General features: G+C 43.7%; 1 protein-coding gene across 3 annotated transcripts in view; it reads right to left on the minus strand.

Annotated features, from left to right (window-relative positions):
- Positions 1–25,902, minus strand: part of col25a1 (collagen type XXV alpha 1 chain) — a 79,702-nt gene that overhangs the window by 13,567 nt on the left and 40,233 nt on the right. For 2 of the 3 annotated variants that reach the window (XR_013297175.1, XM_077588251.1), the window contains exons 1-13: positions 25,257–25,277; positions 24,757–24,783; positions 18,396–18,467; positions 17,431–17,547; positions 15,780–15,815; positions 10,811–10,837; positions 8,969–9,013; positions 8,605–8,649; positions 8,433–8,459; positions 7,899–7,943; positions 2,381–2,413; positions 2,286–2,321; positions 963–1,007 (exon numbers count right to left, since the gene is read on the minus strand). Coding sequence is in view for 2 of the 3 variants with exons in the window: in XM_077588251.1 (XP_077444377.1) it covers positions 963–1,007; positions 2,286–2,321; positions 2,381–2,413; positions 7,899–7,943; positions 8,433–8,459; positions 8,605–8,649; positions 8,969–9,013; positions 10,811–10,837; positions 15,780–15,815; positions 17,431–17,547; positions 18,396–18,467; positions 24,757–24,783; positions 25,257–25,268 (567 nt within the window). In the remaining variant the exon portion in view is untranslated. Of the gene's footprint in view, positions 1–962; positions 1,008–2,285; positions 2,322–2,380; positions 2,414–7,898; positions 7,944–8,432; positions 8,460–8,604; positions 8,650–8,968; positions 9,014–10,810; positions 10,838–15,779; positions 15,816–17,430; positions 17,548–18,395; positions 18,468–24,756; positions 24,784–25,256; positions 25,284–25,902 lie in introns of those variants that run through there. The other variant, XM_077588252.1, reaches the window with a different exon arrangement.

Here is a 25,902-nt window from a genome sequence, read left to right on the forward strand (position 1 = left end):
GGGGAGCTAGCCGACCGGCCACGTATCGCTAAACCATCTGCGGCCCAAGCTACCGGTTTCCCAAGCCTTACGGAAGGCTCTCAGCCGGAGTGCAAGCTCTAGCGGGTGAGTGCTACATTAGCGAAATGTTGTTAGATTCATCAAGCATTCAGGCCTGTTAAGAAATGGATGATTAAGCTTGAGCAAGCAAGAAAAAAAGGTATCGTCACCATTTCGGCAGTTGAGGCATTGCAGACAAACAGTGGGATGTACTTGAGTAATTCACGCCATCACAGGTTAACATTCCAAACCACATCACAGTATTAGACAATATATATAGATATATAAAATCAGTTCTCCAACAAAAAACAATAAAAGTCTGGGAAATTTTGAGCTTTTCTTAAGCCTAATAATTACTAGGGCATTAAGTATGACTAAATAGTCATTCGCAGTTTGTATTTAGGGAATTTGAGCAACGATTTAAATGGTAATTATCAATCAATAACCTTCCAGGCGACCAAAAGACCGGCGACCAATCGACCGTGTACCACCCATACCAATACTAGTGGGAAAGGGCAGTAAAATGCCGGTTACGGAAAGTACTAACAAATAATGCACTGATTCTGAATGTATACTCAAACCAGGAAAAAAATGACCTAGTGCCATTTCCGTGCCCGATTTCGGTTCCTGGTTTGCCACGAGTCCTACATGTTGGGTTCCAAGGACCAAAGTGAGGCAAACCGAATGAATCGATGCAAATTGCAAAAGAAACGGTTCCATTCCTAGAGTCGAACTACATCGGAATAACTGAAATGCAGAGCTTCTGAAAGAAAGTGATCATGAATGATGGATGCAGATGGCGCCGCAAAGAAATAGCGCAATGGAACACAAAGGGTGAGTTTTGCTCCGGTGGACTAAAGCAGATAAAGAGCGAGTGTGGTAAGATGCTATGATAGGACGGGTGTAAACGGCATCACATTTACCTTAATCCCTGGGAGTCCAGGCAGCCCTGGAAGTCCTGGCTCTCCCTACACAGGAAGAGTTGGGACATGTTACAGCCAAGCTAAGCTAAGCTAAGCTAAAAGGCTTCTGGCTATCGACGTATCATTTGCTTTGTCCAGTTTCCCATTGGTGATGGAAAAAAATCAGAAAACTAAGTGAGTCTTCCATTAGTATTCTCATCTTTTTTTGTTTTTTATATCCATCGACCAATTGAAAACATCGGACGAATGATCACGTCTCATCTTTGCCTGGCAACCGACCCGCTACTCCCCGCCGTCCACTGGTCGCGGCAATCGCCAAGAGAAGGTAGCGAGCATGCACTTTCATACCAAACCATGCCGTGGTCATAGATTAGTTTGTTATGCCACTCAGCCGTTTGTTTTTTTAAAATCTTTGTTGCGTCTGTCACACACTGCAGGGTTGCAAGAGCACTTTGCGCGAAAGCCGCTACTAGCTTAGAAGTTATTAGGAGGTTGACATAGCTCGCTATCAAAAGTTGGCTGACTTTTCGACAAGTTTGACTAATTCGCGGACAATCCGCTCCCTCGGAAAGACTTTACAAACAGCGACTGACGGCCGGTGATCTATCGCGCCGTTAAATTGGGCGTATTTATGGCACATGGGAGGGAATGATTAGCTCTGGGTGAGAGTGATCAGCTGTGACGGCACTCGAGGGATCGGGGAAAAGGGCTGTAAATTTACACTTTGGCGAATGAGAGCGTTATAAAAGTAATGAACAAAAGGCTCTTTCGCGCCGTCTTCTGCTTCGCCGCCGTCCGACTGCGGCGTTGGAGGCGAGACAATAACTTTGTCTGAAGCCGCGTCGGGGATAATCGTTTGTCAGGATGTCAGCGCAATTGCAGGGGCTGTAAATAGCGAGCAAAGAGGACGCCAGCGTTAGCTGAAAAGCTCTCGTTCGCTCGAGTTATTCACACGCGTCGTTAAAAGAACCTGCCGCCGCCGTCAAAAAAGAACACGTCTCAGGACGAGATCCGCGAGGATTGCACCAATCCGGCGAGGTTGGCCTGTTGCTAGCCAAAGAAAACATAACGCGAAAGCGCCGCCATGCTCCGAAAGCGAAAAGTCCAACGTCAGGTTCTGTTCGCGGGGACTCCCGTGGACCTGGTTATGTAGGAGGGCCGGCCCAGATTGGAATTCTGGCCTCAAAACCTCGATTCGGAGCTATTTTATCTTGCGCAACCGCCGCTAGCTTTTCTCACGGTTGGCCGGCGAGCGCCACAAAAAGCGGATTCGGCTAGCTGAGGGCGAGCAGTGCGTTTGCTTGATTAGAAAGCCATCTTTACCTTGTGTCCACTTCTTCCAGGCTCTCCAGGTTCGCCCTGGAAGGCAAGATGGGATTAATGTCGGGTCGCCGGGAAGAGTTTTCCAAGTGTTTTACCTTAATGCCTGCCGCGGAGGAGCCTGCATCCCCCTGCGAGACGAGAGAAAAGTTGTAAAAGTTAGCGGTGAACAGGTAGTTTTGTCAGGTTTCTTGTTTTTAGGTGTCTTGCTTTTAGGTGTCTTGCTTTTGGGTGTCTTGCTTTTGGGTGTCTTGCTTTTGGGTGTCTTGCTTTTGGGTGTCTTGCTTTTGGGTGTCTTGCTTTTGGGTGTCTTGCTTTTGGGTGTCTTGCTTTTGGGTGTCTTGCTTTTGGGTGTCTTGCTTTTGGGTGTCTTGCTTTTGGGTGTCTTGCTTTTGGGTGTCTTGCTTTTGGGTGTCTTGCTTTTGGGTGTCTTGCTTTTGGGTGTCTTGCTTTTGGGTGTCTTGCTTTTGGGTGTCTTGCTTTTGGGTGTCTTGCTTTTGGGTGTCTTGCTTTTGGGTGTCTTGCTTTTAGGTGTCTTGCTTTTAGGTGTCTTGCTTTTAGGTGTCTTGCTTTTAGGTGTCTTGCTTTTAGGGGTCTTGCTTTTAGGGGTCTTGCTTTTAGGTGTCTTGCTTTTAGGTGTCTTGTTTATAGGTGTCTTGCTTTTAGGTGTCTTGCTTTTAGGTGTCTTGCTTTTAGGTGTCTTGCTTTTAGGTTTCTTGTTTTTAGGTTTCTTGTTTTTAGGTTTCTTGTTTTTAGGTTTCTTGTTTTTAGGTTTCTTGTTTTTAGGTTTCTTGTTTTTAGGTTTCTTGTTTTTAGGTTTCTTGTGTTTAGGTTTCTTGTGTTTAGGTTTCTTGTTTTTAGGTTCCTTGTTTTTATATTTGTCTTGAAAATAACATGTCGAGATTCACAGCGCAAGGATGGAAACGTGTGGGAACCCCTGGTTTTAATAACGGGTTTGCTCTCATTTCGCAGCCGTAAACTCAACCCAATGTTTCCTGTCGTTCCAAAAATGCTGCGCACAGCGATCAGAAGGAATTTTGGACCATTCCTCTTCGCTGAACTCTTGCAGTTGAGCACGATTCCTGGTGGGGAGAGTTCTCTTGAGGTCATGCCTCGCCTCACCGCCGCCGTTGGATTTAGAGCGGGACATTTGATATCGACGTCTACATAGCTCGAAAAGGTTACAACAATCTCTTCGGAGGATTGCGGAGTTAGCATGCTTTGGGCCTGGACCGCTCGCTATTCTCAAAAAACGAATTGTTTATTCTTGGGGTTCACAGTAGATAAAATATCGGACTACGTATTAGCAGGGTCCTCCACCAAACCAGAAATTTGGTTTCAAAGATTTCACATTTGACCTATTCTGATTTTGATGAGGTTCCATATTTTCTCGCATATAAGCCGTATTTGTAACAAAAAAAATGATGACTGAATCAAGGGTACGGCTTATATGCGCATAAGATTTGCAGCGTTGCTATACTCGTTCCCCAGTGGATGTCGGGAAATTAACATTTACTATTTGATGGTTATTTTCTGTTTTGCAGTAAGAATTGCTAACTTCCTTATGATATCGACCCTAATAATGTGCTTTTGATTCATACAGTATCTCAGAAATACCATGTGCGATGATTTTTCTTAAGATTTTCCCTTCAAAATAAGACATTAGTACTCCGTATTAAAACCATGAATGTGGAGGTGAAAATTGTGAATCAGGGGGCGGCTTATATGCGAGAAATTGTAAAATTCAACGATTTTAAGGCAATTTTAAGGGTGCATAGGCTTAAAAGCCGCCCCCTGTATAAGATGCACCCTTAAAATTGCCTTAAAATCATTGAATTTTACAATTTCTCGCACATAAGCCGCCCCCTGATTCACAATTTTCACCTCCACAATCATGGTTTTAATACGGAGGTGAAAATTGTGAATCAGGGGGCGGCTTATATGCGAGAAATTGTAAAATTCAACGATTTTAAGGCAATTTTAAGGGTGCATCTTATACAGGGGGCGGCTTATATGTGAGAAAATATGGTATTTAAAAAAAATAGGACAGCCAAACGTGGTCTAACTCCCTGGTGTACTTCTAACTGGCAATTCCAGACATCAAGAAGCCAGACTTCTGCCATATGCCACCTTGCAGACAAAACAAGGGGCCGACGAGTCTAACGACGTGTGGTCGGTGGGGTAAATTAGGGGAGGGGGACGGCACGTTTTCCTGGGGACTTTGCGGTTTTGCTCCACGCTGCTCAGACGTCGCTGAAAAAAAACCAACCGCCATCTTTTTATGGGGCGCATTAGGATGCGTGGCGCACAAGGGGGATTTAATTGCCACACAGCGTCTTACGTCTGAACATGGACGCCATTTGCTTGAATTGGGGGAATTCGCTTCTTTGGAATTGGCTTGAGTTGACGTATTTGGAATGATTGGAAACCTATCGTCGTCACTAGAGTAGTAAACAGCCGGATGCGCCTGCCTTTTATTTTTAAATGCCGCATGTGAGAACAATTATGCGCCCCCATTCCGATGAACGGGTGTCTTTTCGTCACTGGACAATTTATGGGGATTTATCGTGTGGGAAATCGAGATTTCTTTACTATTTCTAGCCCAGCCACGAGCGTTCAAACCGCAACGCCGTGTGTGGCAAGACCGAGCCGGTTTGGAGACTGAAGTGACATCCTGCGATTAAACGGCACCCCGGACCCGTGATGACCGTGGCGGGTTCAAGATAAAAATGCGCAACTGCCGCCTGGGTAAATTGGGCAATTTTCCAGCTATTTGCTTAAGCGGGGATGTCTGGAACGCAATTTTTCCAAATAGTCAAGCATTACCCATAAATACAATCCAGATGATCACCCAAATTCTGTTAAATATGCAGATGCCACCTTAGTTTACAATTAAGCTCCTCCTCCACTGTACAAAAAAAATCCAACTGGCTCTAGAGGTGACTGTGTAGTTCCCTTCAAAAAGAGTGCATTCAGCCAAATGCTGCACTTACCTGGAACTCAATACCAATTAACTTAAGTGAACTCCCGTCTCTGAACCTCTTAGCCAATCATCTTAAAGCCTGGCATACAAAATTGCGATCACAACACTGTCTAAAACTGTGCTAAGTGTCTGTGTCTAGTATGTGTCATCGTTTATCTTCAACCTACACAACGGACTAAAGATGGAAATGAGCCCTCGGCTATAATCTTCCATATTTTCACGACTATAAGGCGCACTGCATTATAAGGCGCACCCTCAATGAATGACACATTTAAAAAATATTTCCATATATAAAGCACACTGGATTATAAGGCGCACCCTCAATGAATGACACATTTAAAAAATATTTCCATATATAAAGCACACTGGATTATAAGGCGCCCTGTCTATTTTTGGAGAAACTTCAAGACTTTTAAGTGCGCCTTATAGTCGTGAAAATACTGTAAATGTTCATTCACAAGAATAGAAATATGTTCATTAATATGTGCTGTCCCGTATTAAATAAATCTCAAATTTAATATTTACAAACATGTCTGCCATTTTTTCCTTCAGCTTTTGAAAACAGAAGCACATCAATTTCCATTCGTGGCGGACGACCATTGGCGTAGGGGTCGACTCAACCACCCCCTACGTGACCCCGGTGCGAATAAGCGATACGGAAGCTGAACGAATGAATGAACATCCACGGCGAATTCTATCATCGCCCTAAAAAAAGTGCTTCCAAGTCAAGGTGCATCTATCATCTTGTCGTATGGTTTCCTTTCTGGATCTGCTACAGACCCCCGCCCCCAAACCTCATTCAATCCTGTCCAAACAAACCCCCTTTGTAACGTGCAAAGTCCCCCCAGGACCTCATTTTCTGTGGTTTTGCTCTTTCCCAGCGCATTCCCGCTATTTTCCCCACAGTGCGTGCTCCCTATTGTTAACTTTGGCACCACCGTGTGCCCTCACCCCCCCCAAAAAAAACCACGCCGCCAGCCGTGGAACGCCGCTGACGGACGGCGCTCTTGATTTGACAATGACGCTCAGCGATTGGTAGCCCGCTAGATCCGCTCGAGTATTCGTCGCTATCTCATTTTCCACATCTGTTTCCTGCGGACGGTTTCTTTCTTGGCAAACAGCCGAAGCGAAAAACAGTTAGCGCTAAATTGACAGCGTAGCGTTCCTGTCAGACGCACGTTTTGTTCGAATACCGACCGTGTTCCAAAAAGATCCGCAAAGGGCTACCGGATCATCCCAAAATTTGAAAACAACTACTTTTATGCGTACGGTTAATGTACTGCATCGGAAAAAAATGTATTTCTAAGTACACACTCCATTGACTATAATGTTATTTTGATGCCATGGCACAGACAAAAAATGGGCCCATTTTTCATATTTAGTTTCATATAAACATATATCTCCGTTGAAATCCTCCCAACCAGAACATCGCTCCAAAATCAACAAGAAGTGACCCAAAATGAACAGAAAGTGACTCCAAATGTAGAGCTAGCATCCCAAAATACAGTGGTACCTCGTGATATGACACCTCGTCATACGACATGCTCGTGGTACGACGGAAATTTCGATCGATTAATTAGCCCAAGATACGATCAAAATTCCGTGATGCGACCAAGCCAGGTGGCCATGGTCTTTTTTGCATCTCTTTCGTGTTTAAAATATATCTACGAGTACTGGGCAGACTTTGCATTTCCACACCCGTTTTTTTCCCCCACGTTGGTCTACATTTACATACAAGGTAAACAACAATGGATCGGCAGAGTTTTGCAAAGAAAAGATCTGGAATACACTCGGTAATCAGACAAGTTCCAAACAACTCTTGATGCGTTCGTTTTGAAGACTCCGGCGGAACGTCCGGGTGGGATCAACCCATAAAACGAAGGTAAAAAAAGATTAAAACAAAATTAGAATTCAGTTTTGTGTAAAGTTACATTAAACGTTGTGTCTGTATATATTTATCCAAGTTAATTTAAATTTGTTTGTTCATTTACGAGTGCGTTGTTGCCGTGGATAAAGTCCCCCTGAACACCTCCCCCCGCCTCTGTGTGTATGTCGCTGTCTATATCCCCGGCAAAATGCGTCTAATTTTACTTCTATTAAACACATTTTATTACTATTAAACCACTCGTTATTTATTACTTTGTCAATATATGCCGAATTAGAAGAAATAAAACATTTTTTCCAATACAATATCCTGTTTTTGGTGTTTTTTCAGAGGGTTGGAACGAATTAATTAGTTTTCAGTTCATTTCAATGGGAAACGTTCGCTCGAGTTACGAAAAGCTCGACATACGATCTCAGTCTCGGAACGGATTCCGATCGTATGTCGAGGGACCACTGTATCTCCGTTGAAATCCTCCCAACCAGAACATTGCTCCGAAATCAACAAGAAGTGACCCAAAATGAACAGAAACTAACTCCAAATGCAGAACTAGCATCCCCAAATACTCCAAAATACCCAAAACATGACTCGTAGATGCGACAAAACGAGTAAATCGACAAAAACAGACCTATTAAAAAACAAAAAATCAACAGAATGCAACTTCTCCAGAAACTAAAACTCAAATAAATGATCGAGGCAGCTTCAAAACACCCAAATAACAATAACAATAATAATAAAAAAATGCAAATACCTTCTCCCCAATTTCGCCTTTAGTTCCTTCATCCCCCATATCGCCCTGCAAAAAAAACGAAAAACCACAAAGACAAAAGTTGTCATTATAGACGGATCAAATCAAGTGTTCTGTTTTCTTCCTCGCGAACAGCTAATAAAACTCCACAAGTTATTTTATGGACATCTTAAATCCACTTCAATGTCACTCAAACGCTTCACACATGGTTCTAATACTTCAGGTGATGTCAGTTCAGACTCGTTTTTTAATGAGTCTAAAGTATTTCTGGGCTGCTTAGGAGTGAGGGGAAGGGGTTCAGGGCTTGGGGGGGGGGTGGTATGGTCCAACCAAGACAAAGTGGATTCTGTGGTTAAAAACTCATGAGAGGCCCTTGCCATTTTAAAGGTGAAAAATCAACAGGATTGTAAATTGGGAGCAAAACTGCCGGTTTTTGCGGTGGTGTATGGCCGAAACGGGCTTTCCTTTGGAAGAGGACCCCTCCTCTGGTGGTCCAATTTAGAAGGGAGGAACAATCATCTGGAACCATCTGCTTACCTTTTCACCTCGCTCTCCAATTTCACCCTGTTGGGAAAGAAAGCAAGAGGGTATTACTGACTTTGCGACGGTTTAGATTATATCCGGGGTGCCGAATTCATGCCGGATTAGGACAATCCCCCCCCGTAACATCAGTGGAGAAATCCACGGGGAAGCATACTCAGCACCAGACCTTGTCTCCGGGGGTGCCGTCCTGTCCTGGTATGCCGAGGTCCCCCTAAACACAGTGACATATACACAGTGTTTTCCTATTTTTCAGTCTATAAACTCGACTATCAAAAAAGATGGATGAATTATAATACATTTCGATGGCATCACGTCTTCCCGGCTAAATAAATGACCTTCATTTCCCGCTCGTGAGAAACACCTGTACTGTGTCCTCTTTGTTTGCTTTGGGAATTCGATGCGTGATTTTACGAGGAGATTTTTTTTTTCTCCATCGTGTGAAAACGACAATAAAAAAAGCCCCCGAAATGAAGGTCGAGGATTAACAACGGGCGCCAATGAATATTATGCTTTTCCTGGAATTAACGCACCTTCAGTCCGTCGACACCTGGAATCCCGGGAGGACCCAACGAACCCTGAGAAAAAAAATCAAATGAAATTACAACAAGCTCTTATAATTGCACTGCGGGTAAAGATTTAAGACAAAGAACTGCATTGAAGCATTCCCGAATGAAGTTTTATAGCGCCGACATAGCAACTTCCGTGACCGGACGTTTCGTTGAAAGACGTTTGGTCGACAGGACGTTTGGTCGACCGGACGTTTGGTCGAACGGACGTTTGGTGGAACGGACGTTTGGTAGAACAGACGTTTGGTCGCCGGGTTCGCTCGCTGTCAAATTATGACAGAGAGTTTACTGTTGATATTAGATATTTAGATACTAAACTCACTCTCTGTCATGATTATAATTTTGAGAGCTGGTTTCAACAGTAACAACCCGGAGACCAAACGTCCGTTCGACCAAACGTCCGTTCGACCAAACGTCCGTTCGACCAAACGTCCGTTCGACCAAACGTCCGTTCGACCAAACGTCCGTTCGACCAAACGTCCGTTCGACCAAACGTCCGTTCGACCAAACGTCCGTTCGACCAAACGTCCGTTCGACCAAACGTCCGTTCGACCAAACGTCCGTTCGACCAAACGTCCGTTCGACCAAACGTCCGTTCGACCAAACGTCCGTTCGACCAAACGTCCGTTCGACCAAACGTCCGTTCGACCAAACGTCCGTTCGACCAAACGTCCGTTCGACCAAACGTCCGTTCGACCAAACGTCCGTTCGACCAAACGTCCGTTCTACCAAACGTCCGTTCTACCAAACGTCCGGGGACCAAACGTCCGTTCTACCAAACGTCCGGGGACCAAACGTCCGTTCTACCAAACGTCCGGGGACCAAACGTCTTTCGACGAAACGTCCGAGTACCCAAAAACAAGATGCAAAATCCCAGAAAAGTCTATCCATTCTTTTATTTTGAAATTGTCGCAATCGCCTTGTGTCCTGCTTGACAATCTCCCATTGGCTGTCCCAAAGTGTGGTTAAAGCAACTTTTTCCTTTATTTAAAATGACCGTATCCAATTGTTTTGAATTCATAATTTCACGTTTGTGTGCTAACGTTAGCTTCCTTATGTTTTTGCATGCTTGTTATTCATTTGAAACACATTAATAAATCATTTTCTCTCATTTCTGACATATTTTTGTCCAAATTTGGGACACTTGGCCGCCGTGACCGGACGTTTGGTCCCCGGACGTTTCGTAGAACGGACGTTTGGTCGCCGGATTCGCTCGCTCTCAAAATTATAATCATGAGAGAGAGAGAACTGTCCGTCGACCAAACGTCCGGGTACCCTTGGCCGCACTTCGAGCAGCGACCAGTCGCCTATCTAGAGCAACGTGGGGGGTCAGGTGACCTCGTACCGCAACTTCTGGTTGGATTTGAAATCACGCGGGAAGCGCTGCTAAACGCGGAGCAACAACAAAACCCGATGAAGTCTGCCTGGAGGCCTGGCTGGCCAGTCATTACCACACTGGTGTGTCATCTAATGCCCCCCCACTCGCACACACACATCCACATCCACTCGAGACCCTGCCGACACATGACAGCACAGACAGGAAGCGTGTGATTGGGTTACATTGACCAAACACTGGCGGCTACCTGATGGCTGGATATGGCCGACATCTGCTCCTCACATTAACGTTCCGCGGCCCGTACCTCAAAATTCACGATGTTACCCCCCCCGCTATTCTCCACGCTAGTAGAGCTGTAGCGCTAAACATGTCGCTTCGAGCTATGTATCATATCGCGTCTCGCCACGGGCAAGCGCTGAGTGATATGATTCATTGACGAACCAATGTTGTGAATGAAATAGGTATCTTGCCTTGATTCCTGGAGGCCCCTCGGGTCCCTGGAAACAATAGACAGAGTTAAAAAAATTGTCAAGACCCACACAAGACCCACCAAGTCCAATCTGTAGCCAAGCAAAACCACATCTACCGTATTTTCTCGCATATAAGTCTCACCTGAGTATAAGCCTCGTCCTTAAAATTGTCTTAAAATCGTTGAATTTTACAATTTCTCGTTTTTTTTTTTTTTTTTTTTTTTTTTGCTGTTTCAGCTTCTATTGATAGATAAAGTGAATTTGACTATAGACATTTACTGAGTTTGTGTTTCTACCTCAGGTGAAAGATGGAAAAGCGTACATTTTCTTGCTCAGAGTTGCTTAAATGTGGATTATTAACAAACCCCTGCGGGGGGTCTCTATTTTTTTGTTTTTTTTCTCTCCCATGCAGCTGTGACTTGAGCCCACGGTTAATAATCTAGCTCTTTTCAAACGTATTCTTTTTGCCTTTGTGAGCATGACCGTATTTTCTCGCATATAAATCGCCCCATGTATAAGCCGTACCCTTAAAATTGCCTTAAAATCGTTGAATTTTACAATTTCTCGCATATAAGCTGCCCCACGTATAAGCCGTACCCTTAAAATTGCCTTAAATTGGTTGGATTTTACAATTTCTTGCATATAAACTGCCCCACGTATAAGCCGGACCCTTAAAATGGTTGAATTTTACAATTTCTCGCGTATAAGCTGCCCCCTGATTCAAAATTTTCACCTCTATATTCATGGTTTTAATAGGGAGTACAAATGTGTTACTTTGAAGGGGAAATCTTAAGAAAAATCATGGCACTTGGTATTTCCGAGATACTGTATGAATCAAAAGCACATTATTAGGGTCAATATCATAATTCATCCAGTAATGGTTGTTTTCTTACAGCAAAACAGAAAATAACCAACAAAAGTAAATGTTAATTTTCCGACATCTACTGGTGAAAAAGAGTGCAACAACGATGATTCAGTCATCATTTTTTTAGTTACAAATACGGCTTATTTGCGAGAAAATACGGGAAGACCAAGCTATCGATATACCACCGGAACACGTAACCCGTAAAAAAAATTAAAAACAATAAAAATCTCTTAAATTGGTGAAGATGTCAAACATAAACCCCACGGGCCAGAAGCGGTCTGCGAGGGGGTCCGATACGGCCCGTGGGGTTGTTCAACTTGACTGGCACTTTTGAGTTCATTCATTTTGTAGATACAGAATCAAATGCTTTTATTTTTTGGGGGGCGTGGGTGACTGAAAATGCCCCAAAAAATCATCCGAAAGTGACCAATCAACAGGGAGCAGCCCCCAAAATGAATAGGAAATGATCCAAAATTTACAATAAGTGACCTAGATGACGATATACAATTAGACTAAGAATTATAAAGAAAAACAAAGCAACAAATTGAACAAAAACAACAGGAAAGAATCCTTTTACTTTAGTAAGAAGAAGTACAGGCCCAATACAGAACACCAAAAGATGAATACGTCTAATTGGGTAAGGGGAGAGTTTGTTGTTTTTTGTAAACACGATGTAATAAATTGAATTCCGATCCATTCCCGAATAACGTAGTGGTTTTAGTTAGCGTCCTCAACAATGACAAGCGCAAAGTGAGTGCTTGAAGAAGGGCGGGCCTGGGTGCGATTCTGGACTTGATTGTGTTTAACCGTTCACCCGCAGTTCAGCTAACACCTGGAAAGTGCATCAGCATGTGGGTTTACTTTCGCACATTTCAGGCTATTACCCTAAACGTAATGGAGTAACCGCGCCAACGACCAATTGCCAAATAAATGTGAAGAATCTGAGCGCAGGAAAAGTTGGAGTGCCTTCTTCGGGTCGAACGAAATCCGTGAGGTTAGAACCTGAGAGACCTGGAAGACGAGGTGGCATGGGCATCTGGTTTAGATGCATCCAGGACATGTCCGGCCAAGGCCTGAAGAGACAATGTCTTCCAGCTGGTCAGGAAATGCCTACGGATCCCCCCGGAAGTGGTTTTCCAACGAGAATGTCCCGTTTTAGGACAAAAACGAAGTGAAGTCATATGGGTCTGAAGGCAGTTCCTCTCTATGCGTTAGAGAAGCAATCCTCGGCAGGGTTTGGTAAACATCTTTAAAACTCTCCCTAGCGCCACTCGCTGAGCGCTAATTAGCTCGGCTCCATCTGAGAACACTCAGGGCTACTGGCTGAAAAGCGCTATTTGGGGGCGAGGCGGCTGGGGGTAGGGGGTTTAAAATCTCCCTGCACTAATCCCGTAGTCCTTTATTGCCAATCCGAGGATGAAGACAATGCGTTTGTCTCGAAAGTACAACGAGCTAGGACAAAAACGAAGCAATCGGAACTGGAAATGACAAACAAAGGATGGCGTTTCAGCAGTGGCGGTCCGTGCATTTCCTAGTGACGCCTTCATCAAAAACTATTTTATGGCTATAAAACCTCTACTGTAGCTACAGCTGCGACACATAAAAAATAATCAATAATAACCTCATACAATTGAAATATTATTTAGGAATATAGCCATATTTTACTCACCAAAAATCCTTTTTAACTGTACACAATATCCATCCTCCTTTCTCTCTTCCTTCTTTTCTATCGCCATTGAAGCTAATGCTGAAAGTCGAGCCTGTCCTGTCGTATTTCTGGCATACGTTTTTATTCGATTTGGTGCTGAAAATGTCAGTTCCCGGTTGTGACAGGCTTGCTTGCTTTGGAGTTGTCCGACCTTTCTTAATGATGTCCAGCTTTTTTTTCTTGAAAAGTCCATCTTGAAAATGGCTTTAAATCAACACAACAATATATTTAATTGTGCAGCTCGCTCCAGATACAGTTTGGTAGCTCTGGCTAGTCCACTCTATCACTAGCCAGGCGTATCCCTACGCCTGCGAGAAGGCAATGACGTATCCCTACGCCTGCGAGAAGGTAATGACGTATCCCTACGCCTGCGAGAAGGCAATGACGTATCCCTACGCCTGCGAGAAGGCAATGACGTATCCCTACGCCTGCGAGAAGGCAATGACGTATCCCTACGCCTGCGAGAAGGCAATGACATATCCCTACACCTGCAAGAAGGCAATGACGTATCCCTACGCCTGCGAGAAGGCATTGTGGTGTTGCCAACTCGAAATCTGATTGGTTAAAGCAACAGTCTTATCGACGCTTGTTTAATGCAGCAGAGCCTGCAGAACTGATTGTGAAGGCATTGAGGCAGATTTCTGACCCTGGCAACAAATAATGGCTGAAATATGATTGGTTAAATGCTTCAATATGAAAACACACATCTGGAAGCACTGCAACCAGGGGGAAAACTAATGAAAGGAAGCTAACAGACAATTTGGAATTATTTCACAAGTATTGATGGACAAAATATAATATGTGATTCAGATATTTCTTAGGCCAGCAGAGAAGGCCTTGAAGGCCCCGACGGCACACCACTGCGTTTCAGAAATATCACCAATTTGATGTTTTCTTCGAGAGGTGGCAGGTGATTTAGTGCTTTCCCGGATTGGTTTTCAACAGCACGGACTAGTTTTACGGCCTCGCGTTTTACCCGGAGAGCTGTAGGTTAGCATAACATAGCACCGGCCGCAGAACCAGGGAGCTTACCACGCGTTTGCTTAACTTAATGGGCGAACATTTCAATCACAAAGTTTTGGGGGGGACGTGTAAACAAACGTCGCAGCGTCAAGCCACCGCGCTACCAACACGCCACTGAACTGTTGCCAGTTTTATGCAAAAAAAATGTTGATAAACTAAAAAGGAATGTAAGGAAAGAAATTCATGGGAACAAAAACATCTGAGAATAAACTATGCATCATCGGGTTACCGTATAAAACGCTCCATTGGTTTATATCGACGTAAATAACAGGATGGAAGAGGATTATGATATTCAAGTTTTTGGGCCAATTCTTAAATCAAATTCAAGTCCCACCATTTTTTTTTTAAAGTTAGCATAGAATCAAAGTTTACATTTTGGAAATAGAATAGGCTACTTTTATTTTGTACTCTATTACTTCCAAAAATAGATCTGAAAATGATTTGACTTCATGTATTCTTTATGGATTTGGATTCGAACCTTACAAAAACAGTCCCTGTTTTTTTTTTGTTTTTTTTCCCTTTCCACCAAGAGGCGGTCGGCTCTTTAGCGCTAGCCCGCAAGAACTTCAAATCCTCCTAACCAGGACCATATGTCGTCGAAGGCTGCCGGAAAACTTTCCAATCTGCTCCGTGGTTCTTCAAAAAACATGAGAAAAGTCAAGTGGACACCGCCAGACGTCCAATCCATCCCACGTGGAAGGGATGGCGGCGAATGAACGAATGTTTCCCCAAGTTTCCCCGGACGCCGAAATCTACTTTGGGTAAATTTAAGCACGTTTTTGAGCCATTTACGAGCGACAAACGAAACTTTGCCACAGCTTGTCATGTCGTCTTAATTCTAACAAGGCTTTTAATGCCGTTTAATAGCCATTTTTTTTCCCTTTTTTGGTTTTTAAAGCACGTGTAAGCGGATGAATTAAGACATCGCATTAACGCCCGCCGACGTTCCAGCAGCCGTCTACGAAATAAATTGATCGACGGTGATTTGCTGGCTAATTCTAGCCGAAAGCAGAAAGCGCTATTCGGCCAAGCCGTAGTATAAATAATGTTTTAGATTTGCGCGCGGATAAAAGAACATTTCAAGACGCCCTTCAGAAAGGCTCTGAAGTCAGTGCGCCGTGTTTACGTTACAAAGCCGTCGCTAATCACGCCGCCGTATTAGGTTTTATTGGACTATTTTCAGACGGAAAGCCGCAGAGTTCATGCAGCAAATTTGGCCGAGTGACAGTAGTTACGGTTGCATTTAAACGTCTAAAGTGTTTCTGCTTGTTTACATCCTGACGCACGGATTGTCGTTTTTCGTTAAAGTACTGAGTTTTGTAGATATTTAGGTGAAATGTGAATGCAGATAAATAATGATTGTTTGCTCTTACCATAAGTCCCGTTTCTCCTGGAATCCCTTGATCGCCCTGAGGGAAGGAAATTATGGAATTATATTTTGGGATTATACTATATACACCTGCAGTACTTTCACTCAAGGTGACCAGATACCTGTCAATTTAGACCCATGTTTTATAAGTTTTTTTTATCATCTCTAATTGTGTACACTGTATAACAATGGTTGTATTGTTTTTAAGTACGTATTTTTGTAAAACCGATCTTGTTTTACCCATTTCGACTCTAATACGGATCGTCTCGGTCACTGGTAGCTAACGAAAACTGTTGATTGCTAACATTGTCATGATTTAAAAATGACGTCACTCATGTCTGCCCTTTTCATTATATAAATATAGCGTGTCAGCAAGCAATGTACCCAAAACAGTCAGCGTCATACAGCAACATTTACAGAATCTTGAATAAAAGTGCCGACTGATTGGGCACCCCGTCCACTTTGGAAAAAATTTGAGACTTTTAAGAGATTAAATATGTGCCGTGTAGCTCTTGTACAGTTTTCGCTTAAAGTGGAATTACAATAATTAATTTGCAATTGCAGTTAATGAGTTAATAGCAAATATTGTATTTAACATACATTCTCAACAATTAGTTTTATATACAAGGGGCACCGGATTATAAGGCGCACTCGATGGAACTGTAGTAGTAGAAGTAGTAATAGTACAGGTAGTGTTATAGATCCACAAAATATAGTTGTGTTATACGGAATTTCATACAATGATTAACCAATATTGATCCATATATAAGGCGCATTGGATTATAAGGCGCATTGGATTATAAGGCGCATTGGATTATAAGGCGCATTGGATTATAAGGCGCACTCAAGTGTTTTAATTGCCCCTTAAAATGCGGAAAGTATGTTATTTCTAAAATTGTAAACTGAATTAAAGCTCTATTTATAAAAAAGCAAATCAGTAAATATGGCCTGATTTACATAGTCTTCCATTTTATGGGGACCACTACAAATTCTATTGTAAAGTTTCATTTTAGCGACAAAATGAGGCAGATCTAGCCCCCCTGGTCTCCACGTTTGACACCTGTGATCTACAGTTTCCTCTTTCCCGCTCGCCACGGATGACTTTGGCTTCTTTCCCGCCCCTCGAATCGCAGTGGGAGAAATAAATTAGGAGAGAAGCAAAAGCACCACGGGCCAAGGGGAAGCTTTCATTTCTTGGAAAACGCAACAAGCATCGCAACGGCTCTCGACGCTTAATTTCTCGGCACAATGGAGATCATCTGGAGGAACTTGGGCTGGGCTTCATTAACGGGGCCTTTCGGGTTGGTCTTTGTCCCGCACAAAAGCGAAAAAGTGCATCAATTAGCGCCATGCTAGCGAGCTGGACATGGAAAATGTTGTGCTCAAACAACAAGGGCAAGTGCATGTAAATCTATACAAGGAAGCATTCTCGCGGGGAGAACAATCAAATTGCGCTTGTCCGGCCTCCATTAAAGCGGTTTCTATTGGAACAAAGCGTCCCGGGCTAGCGAGAGTCAAATGAAATATGACAGGCCAAAAGGCTGACGGGAGAAAGTACAACAAAGGGCAACTTGATCTTCTCGTTTCAATCAAATCAGAAGCAAATCTACCAAATAGTATCCAAAAAAAGTATGCATGTGTGTATCAATACTCACTGGTAAGCCCGGTACGCCTCGTGGCCCGTCTTTACCCGTGTCTCCTGGGGGTCCCCGGGGGCCCGGAGGACCTGGGGGCCCAGGAGGTCCAGGTGGTCCAGCTTGCCCCTGATCCCCCTGTCCAGAAAAAATGTCAGCCTGGTGCTCCGGTTTAAGGAAAAACAAATAGAAATATAAATGACCATGCAGTAAAAAGACAACAGATTGAAGTATCCGTTCATTTTGTGACATCATTAATACCCATAGTGGGTATTAATGATGTCACCAGGAATTTTGGATGCTGACATTTGAGTGGCTTAAAAAAGTACTGCCATTGTTTAAATGTCTGTGCCGTGGAAAAACTGTTTTTTTGGCTGTTATTAAATTAAAATCTGTTTTTTTTGACATTTTTTTTCTGGGTGGATGCGATAAAAGTGTTGTCTTTTCCAACGTTTATCTTAAAGTGGGTCATTCCAGAATTGGAGGCCATTTGGACTTCAATAATCCTTCAGTTTTTCCATTACATATACTTCAATAATGGCAAAATATATATAAATGTTGGTTAGCTTAGCTTACAGAGCTACGACCAAACTATTAGACCATTTATTTAGTATTTATAATAACAGTAAGCTTTTTCTAATTGTTTAGCTAACTTGGGGATGACAACAAGAGGGGTAAATAATTTCGGCAGGTAGTTCCGATTTATTTGGTATTTTAATAGCATTTTTTAAAAGTATTTTTATGTCTATGTCTGCAATGACCCACTTTACACGTCATGCACTATTCTTAAGTGAAAGTGTCTCACGGGTTAGAAATTAAAGTGGAAAAAACAGACAATTAACTCTTTCAGCGCCATTGACAAAATAATTTAAAGCTCTCTTAACGAGAGTCATCCAATCCAAAAGGGATTGGACGCCAGTGGCAGCCGACGAGTTAACGATCACAAGAGGTGCAGAGAAGTGAATTTTAGAGACTCCAGCCGCTACCTTAATGAGACGCCGTTTTATGAGCTGCTGGTCGGCGGAAAGAAAGCCGTGATTGATCTTAGGGAAGACCATCTGAGAAGGTTTCGCAGGTCAGAGGCGAGAGAAGGTTGAAGGAGATCCAGAAGAAGAGCAAAAGGGGGAGTGGCCAGAGAGCGAATGCAAAGAGAAATAAAACACAGATTATGATATTACGTTCAGGAAAAAAATCCACAAATTATGAGAGAAATCCACACTGGAAGAGTTTTTCTTTGCTAATTTGGAGATCTTGAAGGATCTGATCATAGTCCGTCGTAAGAATGGGAATTTCTCACTCTCTGTGAAAATTGTCCCTGCCGCAAAAGTGGGACCCCAAGAGCTGCACAAATATCCAGATTGGTTGTATTTTTTTTTACTTCCGTCCAATCACGGGGCCTACTGGGAACAGAAGGCTCCATCATTGGATTTACAGATTTGTGGTGAACCTTTGGAATGGGGTACTCGGACGTTTGGTCGACCGGACGTTTGGTCGACCGGACGTTCGGTCGAACGGATGTTTGGTCGAACGGACGTTTGGTAGAACGGATGTTTGGTAGCTGGATTGTTACTGTTGAAACCAGCTCTCAAAATTATAATCATGAGACAGAGTGTTTAATATCTAAATATCTAATATCAAAATATCAACAGTAAACTCTCTGTCATAATTTGACAGCGAGCGAACCTGGCGACCAAACGTCCGTTCTACCAAACGTCTGTTCTACCAAACGTCCATTCTACCAAACGTCCATTCTACCAAACGTCCATTCTACCAAACGTCCGTTCTACCAAACGTCCGTTCTGCCAAACGTCCGTTCTGCCAAACGTCCGTTCTGCCAAACGTCTGTTCTACCAAACGTCCAGTCTACCAAACATCCGTTCTACCAAATGTCCATTCTACCAAATGTCCGGTCGACCAAACGTCCGAGGACCAAACGTCCAGGGACCAAACATCTTTCGACGAAACGTCTGGTCACGTTGGCATGGATGCTAAAACATCGCTTTTCCACGTAGGTTCCCGTATTTTGCTTGGCGTTTCAAAAGACGATAACCAGACCGCATTTTGTTTTCACGATCCGGCTTGGCGTTCCAGATTGTTTCGTATTAGCGCTTTTAGCATTTTGGATGAAAACGCAATGGCTACCTGTGGGGATAGCGCAGCGGAGGGGTGCCACTGTGCAACGAGGCGACGCCGCCGCGACAAACCTTGACAGTCAGGATCTGATTGCTGTGTAAGGCGGCTAGCGTGGGTGGACCAGCCAATCCCTGAATGGATAAATAATGCACTCTCAAGATGCTCAAACACAAAACCGCTACAGTTGCTATTTTTTAAAATGACTACAGGGTCAAAATTCCTGAAAATGATACTTCGCGTTAGTCGTTTTCTCGATTGCATAGGATTGTCGGTGCGAGGGTTAGCAATCTGAGCTAACGCTAGCTATTAAAGCTATAAAACTTGGCCTTTCTGCCGCATTGACTTAAAAAGCAAGGAAAACTTCGGTTATTTGAATTTTTCACACAATCTTTCGTGTGGCCGACAAATGGTTTTCGAGCATATTGGATTTCAAACGTGCACGATTTCTTGAACTTTGACGGAATTGTGCGTTCCGTGGCACAAGAATAAAATCACCACGTAATGATTCCCTGTTGTTTGCGCCAAATGCTATAAAGCAGATGGCGGCGTTTGTTGACATGATTATCACACAATCCACTTTGAAACTCAAACGCGGTGGTAAATTGAGACTCGCCGTTATTCCGACATCAAGCAAACGCTTCCCAAAGCATCCGGTCAACAATCCACGCGACAATCCAGAAAAAGTTTCAATATTTTAGGGCTCTCACATGCTAGGTTTTTCGACTAAAAGTTCACAGAAGTTTACTTGCAGTCACGGAACTGCAGGACTTAAAAAAACGAAATTGAGCAGGTGAGTTTTCAGTTCTGTTTTTGTTTATTATTCGCTCAAATTAAAGTTAGCACGTTGGCGCGGGGTGGTTCAAAACTATCGTTTTTGCGGCGTGGAGTGATTTCACTTTCATTCAGAGGTTCATCTTCCCGTACATTTCGAGTCGAGATCAGATCTGGCCAATCCAAACATGTCTCGGCTGCCCTCATTCTGGTTCGTCAAGATAATTCAAAAAGCATGGCTGGTCTTTCAAGGGCACGCCGGCGAGTTTGACGAGGCCCCGCGGCAAAACGTAACCGTGGACCCGCTTCCGCAAAAGGCCGTCACTAGGATTGAAGTGCAAATATCTTTCAGGCTTTTGACAACCTCAAACATCTTGAAGACAGAATCCGAAAACTGGATTACGGTCAAGGCGAAAAGGGAAAACATACGAGTTAGCCGCAACGTGCCAATGTTGGAAAAGCCTTTAGTTTTTTCAAGCCTGTTGTGTGCTTTACCGCATTGACCATTTGGAAATGCTAAAGCAGAGCGCTAACGGATGTTGCCGATCGGCCTCAAGCGGCCTAGACGGAAAAGCCGCGACGAGGACAATCAGCAACAGCCCCCGCGTCGGACGGCGGCCAGAACACGCATCCTTCCAACCGCAGTAGAAACGGCGCGAGCTCCCTCGCGGGCGGCGAGGCCCGTGCGCATCCGTGGCCGGGATTAGCGGCGGCGCGCACAGATGGGTTCAATACGTTTAAAAGAGGAGCCGCAGTCATGCGATGGGCTCGGATTTGACATCGATACAATGCGGCACTTTTATCTGCGGTCCGCTTCAAGCGTACGCTGGAAATGACTTAAGACCAGACTTTGGGTTTTTGCTCTCAGAATTGCGACCAAAAGGACTGGATTCCTCAAGTCCCAGGTACAGTTGCGCCATGGAAAATGCCACCCAGGATCCCTGGCAGTTGAAGCCGTGTTTTAGCCAGACCACACAGTTTTTAGCGTTTGTTTGCGGGGGAGATTAGCCAATTTGTTATGGGTTTGTTTGGTTAACCTTTGATTCGGAACTTGACCTTTCACGTATGACCCAATAAATGTCTGACTCTGGCAATCCTGGAGGCCATGCGTGGCTTCTCAGCACTGACCTTAAAAAGGTACAGTATTTTCACGACTATAAGGCGCACTGCATTATAAGGCGCACCCTCAACAAATGACACATTTTAATTTTTTTCCATATATAAAGCACACTGGATTATAAGGCGCCCTGTCTATTTTGGAGAAAATTTTCAGACTTTTAAGTGCGCCTAATAGTCGTGAAAATACGGTACTCGTGATGTTGGGTTTATTCTGGGATGTTAGTATATGTTCATTAAGCATTTTAATAGGTAATGACGCTATAAATTAATTTGTGCTTTATGTTGGGACCAAGTAAGCACGACGACACTTTCCCCCACAGCTGGTTTCGAGGCCAGTTAATTGTTTTCAGGACTATTGACTGAACAGGACACCTTGTTCCAGGCCGAGACTGTTGATCTGAGTTGGCAATGAAGATCTACAAGGGACTCATAAATTGCTTTGACTTGGAGGACGGCAGATGGCGATAATCGCATTATTGTTGGCTGCTCTGTTTACCTTGTAAAGAAATTATTATGCTTATTCTGCAAATTCTTACGCAGTTGTTCTGGTTTCCGATCCGCTCGGGTCACATTGTATGCTCACTTGTGCAAAATCTTACGCAGGTGTTTTTGGTTTCGATCTAATACGAGATTGTTGTGGCAGTTGTTTTTTGACCTTAATGGTGTTATTCGGTTAGCTTACGCAATTGTTTGAATCAGATTACCTCAAATGTTTTGATTATGTGCCGACTAAATTGACAGAGGAAGATGCCATTTCTTGAGAATCATCCTGGACGAGGGCGAGTCGGGAGTGATTTTCCTTGAAAGTTGTACCCAGTGTATGTTTAAAGATGTCTCTCTGTTTCATTAAAGTGTATTAATAATAAACCTATCAGTGATTACCGTGTTTTCTGGAGGGTAGGGCTTATATGCGCACAAATTAGACTTGACATGCAGGAAACTGCAAAGTGACAAGGACGAAACGCCTTCTCTACCTCGGTCACAGTCTGCAGAAGTTCTCTATCTTGTGGAAGACTTCCCGTGTGTGGTTCCAGTTTTTGTCCAACTTTACATCTTTTGAGTCTGTATCCGTTTTTGCTACCGCAACCAAATGGCGGCATTCAAGTGGCAGCCGGTGGCGGTAGCTCCGTCCACTCTTGCTCGTTTTGTGTTTTTGCTGCTTTTTGATTTGCTTTGTACTTCGTGCTTTGCTTTGTTGTACTGTCTAACTTATAACTATGCCTTTTCTTGCTACTGGCACAATGAAATTTCCCAAATACGGGATGAATAAAGTTATCCAATCCAATAACGCAAGACGATGCGGCCGATACGGTCATTTATTCTCACGGGCTCGGAGATTTCATGGGAAAATCCGCTTAGGTTTTCCCATCAATTGGCAGGCTTCTCCGTGTTTATCCGGCTTCCGGTCTTACGCACGACAGCAAGACAGACGCAAGGTCGGTTAGCCCTTGTTTCGTCTACACTCGTTACCCGCAATTTCCCCAGGCCAGTGAAAAATACCGACTCGTCTGACACGCACAATCGATAGGCCGCTCTGGGACGTAAGACGACGCGGAGAACTGCCGGACTTGCCCTTGATTTCCGACTGGGTGTTCATTTGTACTCATTTTGAGAACAATGCGGCTACAAATTGGACGTTAATGAAATCGAATCTTAAAGTGGACAGTTTATTTATTGACTCTGGAAGGCAAATAGGGCTTGCCTGCTGCGGGTTACTGAGCCATCAGCCTTGCTACTTCCTCGCAAGTATGAATCATTTAAGCGATAGAGACAGATGACTCCATTTCCGAGGTTAAAAGGGTACAATTTACGGGCAACTGTGAAATCTTAGCCGAAAGGACGCGGTTTACTCCAGTCAGATCGTCTGCGTTTCCCCCCCTACTTTTTTGCAACGGTCTACTTCCAATTGAAATCAAGCGTAGCAATAGCAATCATTAGCGCCGGGCACGGGTTAACGTGTCGAGTCAAACGAGAGTCACCGTGTCCGCGCTAACTCGATTTCACGCAAGTCGGGTTAACGGCGACGTCTGACTGGGATTGGGATCGGATCCACTTGGAAGATGGCGGCTTCCAGCGACAAGAGAAACCCATGCGCTGTTCTCGAGTACACCGACTGTTGCGCGCCTGGTGGGAATACAATTAGAGCATGCTAACGAGGACGTGACGAACACCGGGTTCATGCGAGGCGATGCAGTCTAGCGTAAACACTCCGGGAACAGATGGGCGTCTTTGACGATGATTGACGTCCAGTCACATGGCTATCCAAACGTCTACTAAATCTCTTTAAATGAGTTGGTTCCCAGTAGACGCCCAATCCATCTGGATCGGGATTCACCGGGAACGGCAGTTTTAAATGATTTAGCTGTTTCACTTTGGAAGAGAGTTGATCTGTTCGTCTTAAATTTCCTCTACATCACAGGTGTCAAAGTGGCGGCCCGGGGGCCAAATCTGGCCCGCCGCATCATTTTATGCGGCCCGGGAAAGTAAATCATGAGTGCCGATTTTCTGTTTTAGGATCAAATTAAAATGAAGAGTATAGATGTATATTAAATTTCATGATTATCCCCCTTTTAAATCAATAAATGTAAAATTTTAATCTATTTTTTCTGTGTTTTTAGTTCAAAAATCATTTTGTAAAATCTAAAAATATATTTAAAAAAAAGCTAAAATAAACATTGTTTTAGATCTATAAAAAAACTGAATATTCAGGGCTTTTAATCCATTTATAAATAAATAAAATCTAAATATTAATCCTAAAATGGTCCGGCCCACATGAAATCAAGTTGACGTTAAAGCGGCCCGCGAACCAATCGGAGTCTGACACCCTTGCTCTACACTGAATTTGATGGATTGGACTTTGCTTACCCACAATTCATAGTCTCTTTTCTTTGCAAAATAAATCCAAAAAAGCGCAAAATACAGTTTTAATAGCATTTCGGAGTTGGTCAGCAAACCATAAAAGCTAACCTGAAATAATGAAATAATGATAATTTCCATTGCATCAACTCCAAACCTAAACCTTCGCTTTCAACGATGCATAGGCGAACGCCTACAAAAAAACTATCCGTGCGACTTTGAATGATTTTTTTCTACACTGACGAGATTCTCTCATTAAACGAGCGCGTAAAAACTTGTGGAACTTTAGACGGCCACATGCACCTTTTAGATCTCTCCGTTTCGCTTTCAAAATAAGCAGGCTTTTCATTCTTGTTGTGTTTGGCCGGGCCCGCGGCACACACGCTATCCCAAGAATTTCATGCATCTCAAGCCCGCTACCCACAGTTCTGCCGAGGGGAGACGTAGCCATCGGCGTAAGGCACATACCCGTGGTCCCTGGTCGCCTTGATCCCCCTGCAAGATGACGAGAAAGAACATTTCATCTCCAATGCACAGCGCTCAATAACGCTTATTAATACGCCAAGACTAACAGTGAGCTAACTCAAAACACACCAACGAACGCTCGAGGCCGCAACTATTCGTTGCGGTGGAGAGTGTTATGATAAGAGAGGGCGACGGGCGGCGGGTATTTCGAGACAAAGACAAGCCGTAGCGGGATTTTGATGGAATTGACGCGGGCAAAAAGTTGCAAATTGAACTATTTGGAATTGGAAATCCGTCAGTGGCCGCTTATGGAAGCCACTGACCGTTCTGATTACAAGTCAATTTCCAGCCTTTTCAAGCCAAACGATGTGGTTCATATTTTTCTGGCTTGGCGGCTGGTTTGTAGAGGAAGCGTTTGGGGCTTCATCTACGTTGCAGTTATTCGTTTTTGTTTCCGAATTTTCAAATTAAGACAAAAGCAGCGGTTGGATAAGTCAACGTACCTTTTCGCCCATTGGACCTGGAGGACCCTGTGAAAGGAGAAGATAAATAGTTTAACAACAAATGATGAGATTTCCTCACAAAAGCAAAGGACTAAAGTACCCTATTTTCTCGCATATAAGCCGCCTCCGCGTATAAGCCGTACCCTTAAAAAGGCCTTACAGAATCATGCATGTCAAGTCTAATTTATGCGCATATCAGATTCAGTCATCATTTTTTTAAAGCGACAAATAGGGCCTATATGCGAGAAAATACGGTAACTCGCCGGGTCCGGTTTTTAGTACCGTATTTTCACGACTATACGGCGCATGGTATTTTTAGCCGCAGTGTCAATAACGAGTGCTATTTCTGTATTTTACACACACAAAGGACGCACCGTTTTATAGACGCAGCCAGGCATGGCAAAACATACACCAGTTTAAACATACACGCTACACCCACACGCTAAAAACACTTTTTAAAAAAGGCAACGGAAGCAAAACTGAGTTCGGTTGTTCCTTATTGAGCCATTTTACAATGTACTCACGTCATCATCACCCACAAATCCATCAAAGTTGCTTCATAAAGCTGTGTTGATGCCGATCGCCAGGCCACAATCCATTCACAAATAGTAGCTAGCTAGTAGCTAGCGTCCATGCTTCGTAAAAC

Source organism: Stigmatopora argus, chromosome 20, assembly GCF_051989625.1.
Source record: "Stigmatopora argus isolate UIUO_Sarg chromosome 20, RoL_Sarg_1.0, whole genome shotgun sequence".
Lineage (NCBI taxonomy): Eukaryota > Metazoa > Chordata > Actinopteri > Syngnathiformes > Syngnathidae > Stigmatopora > Stigmatopora argus.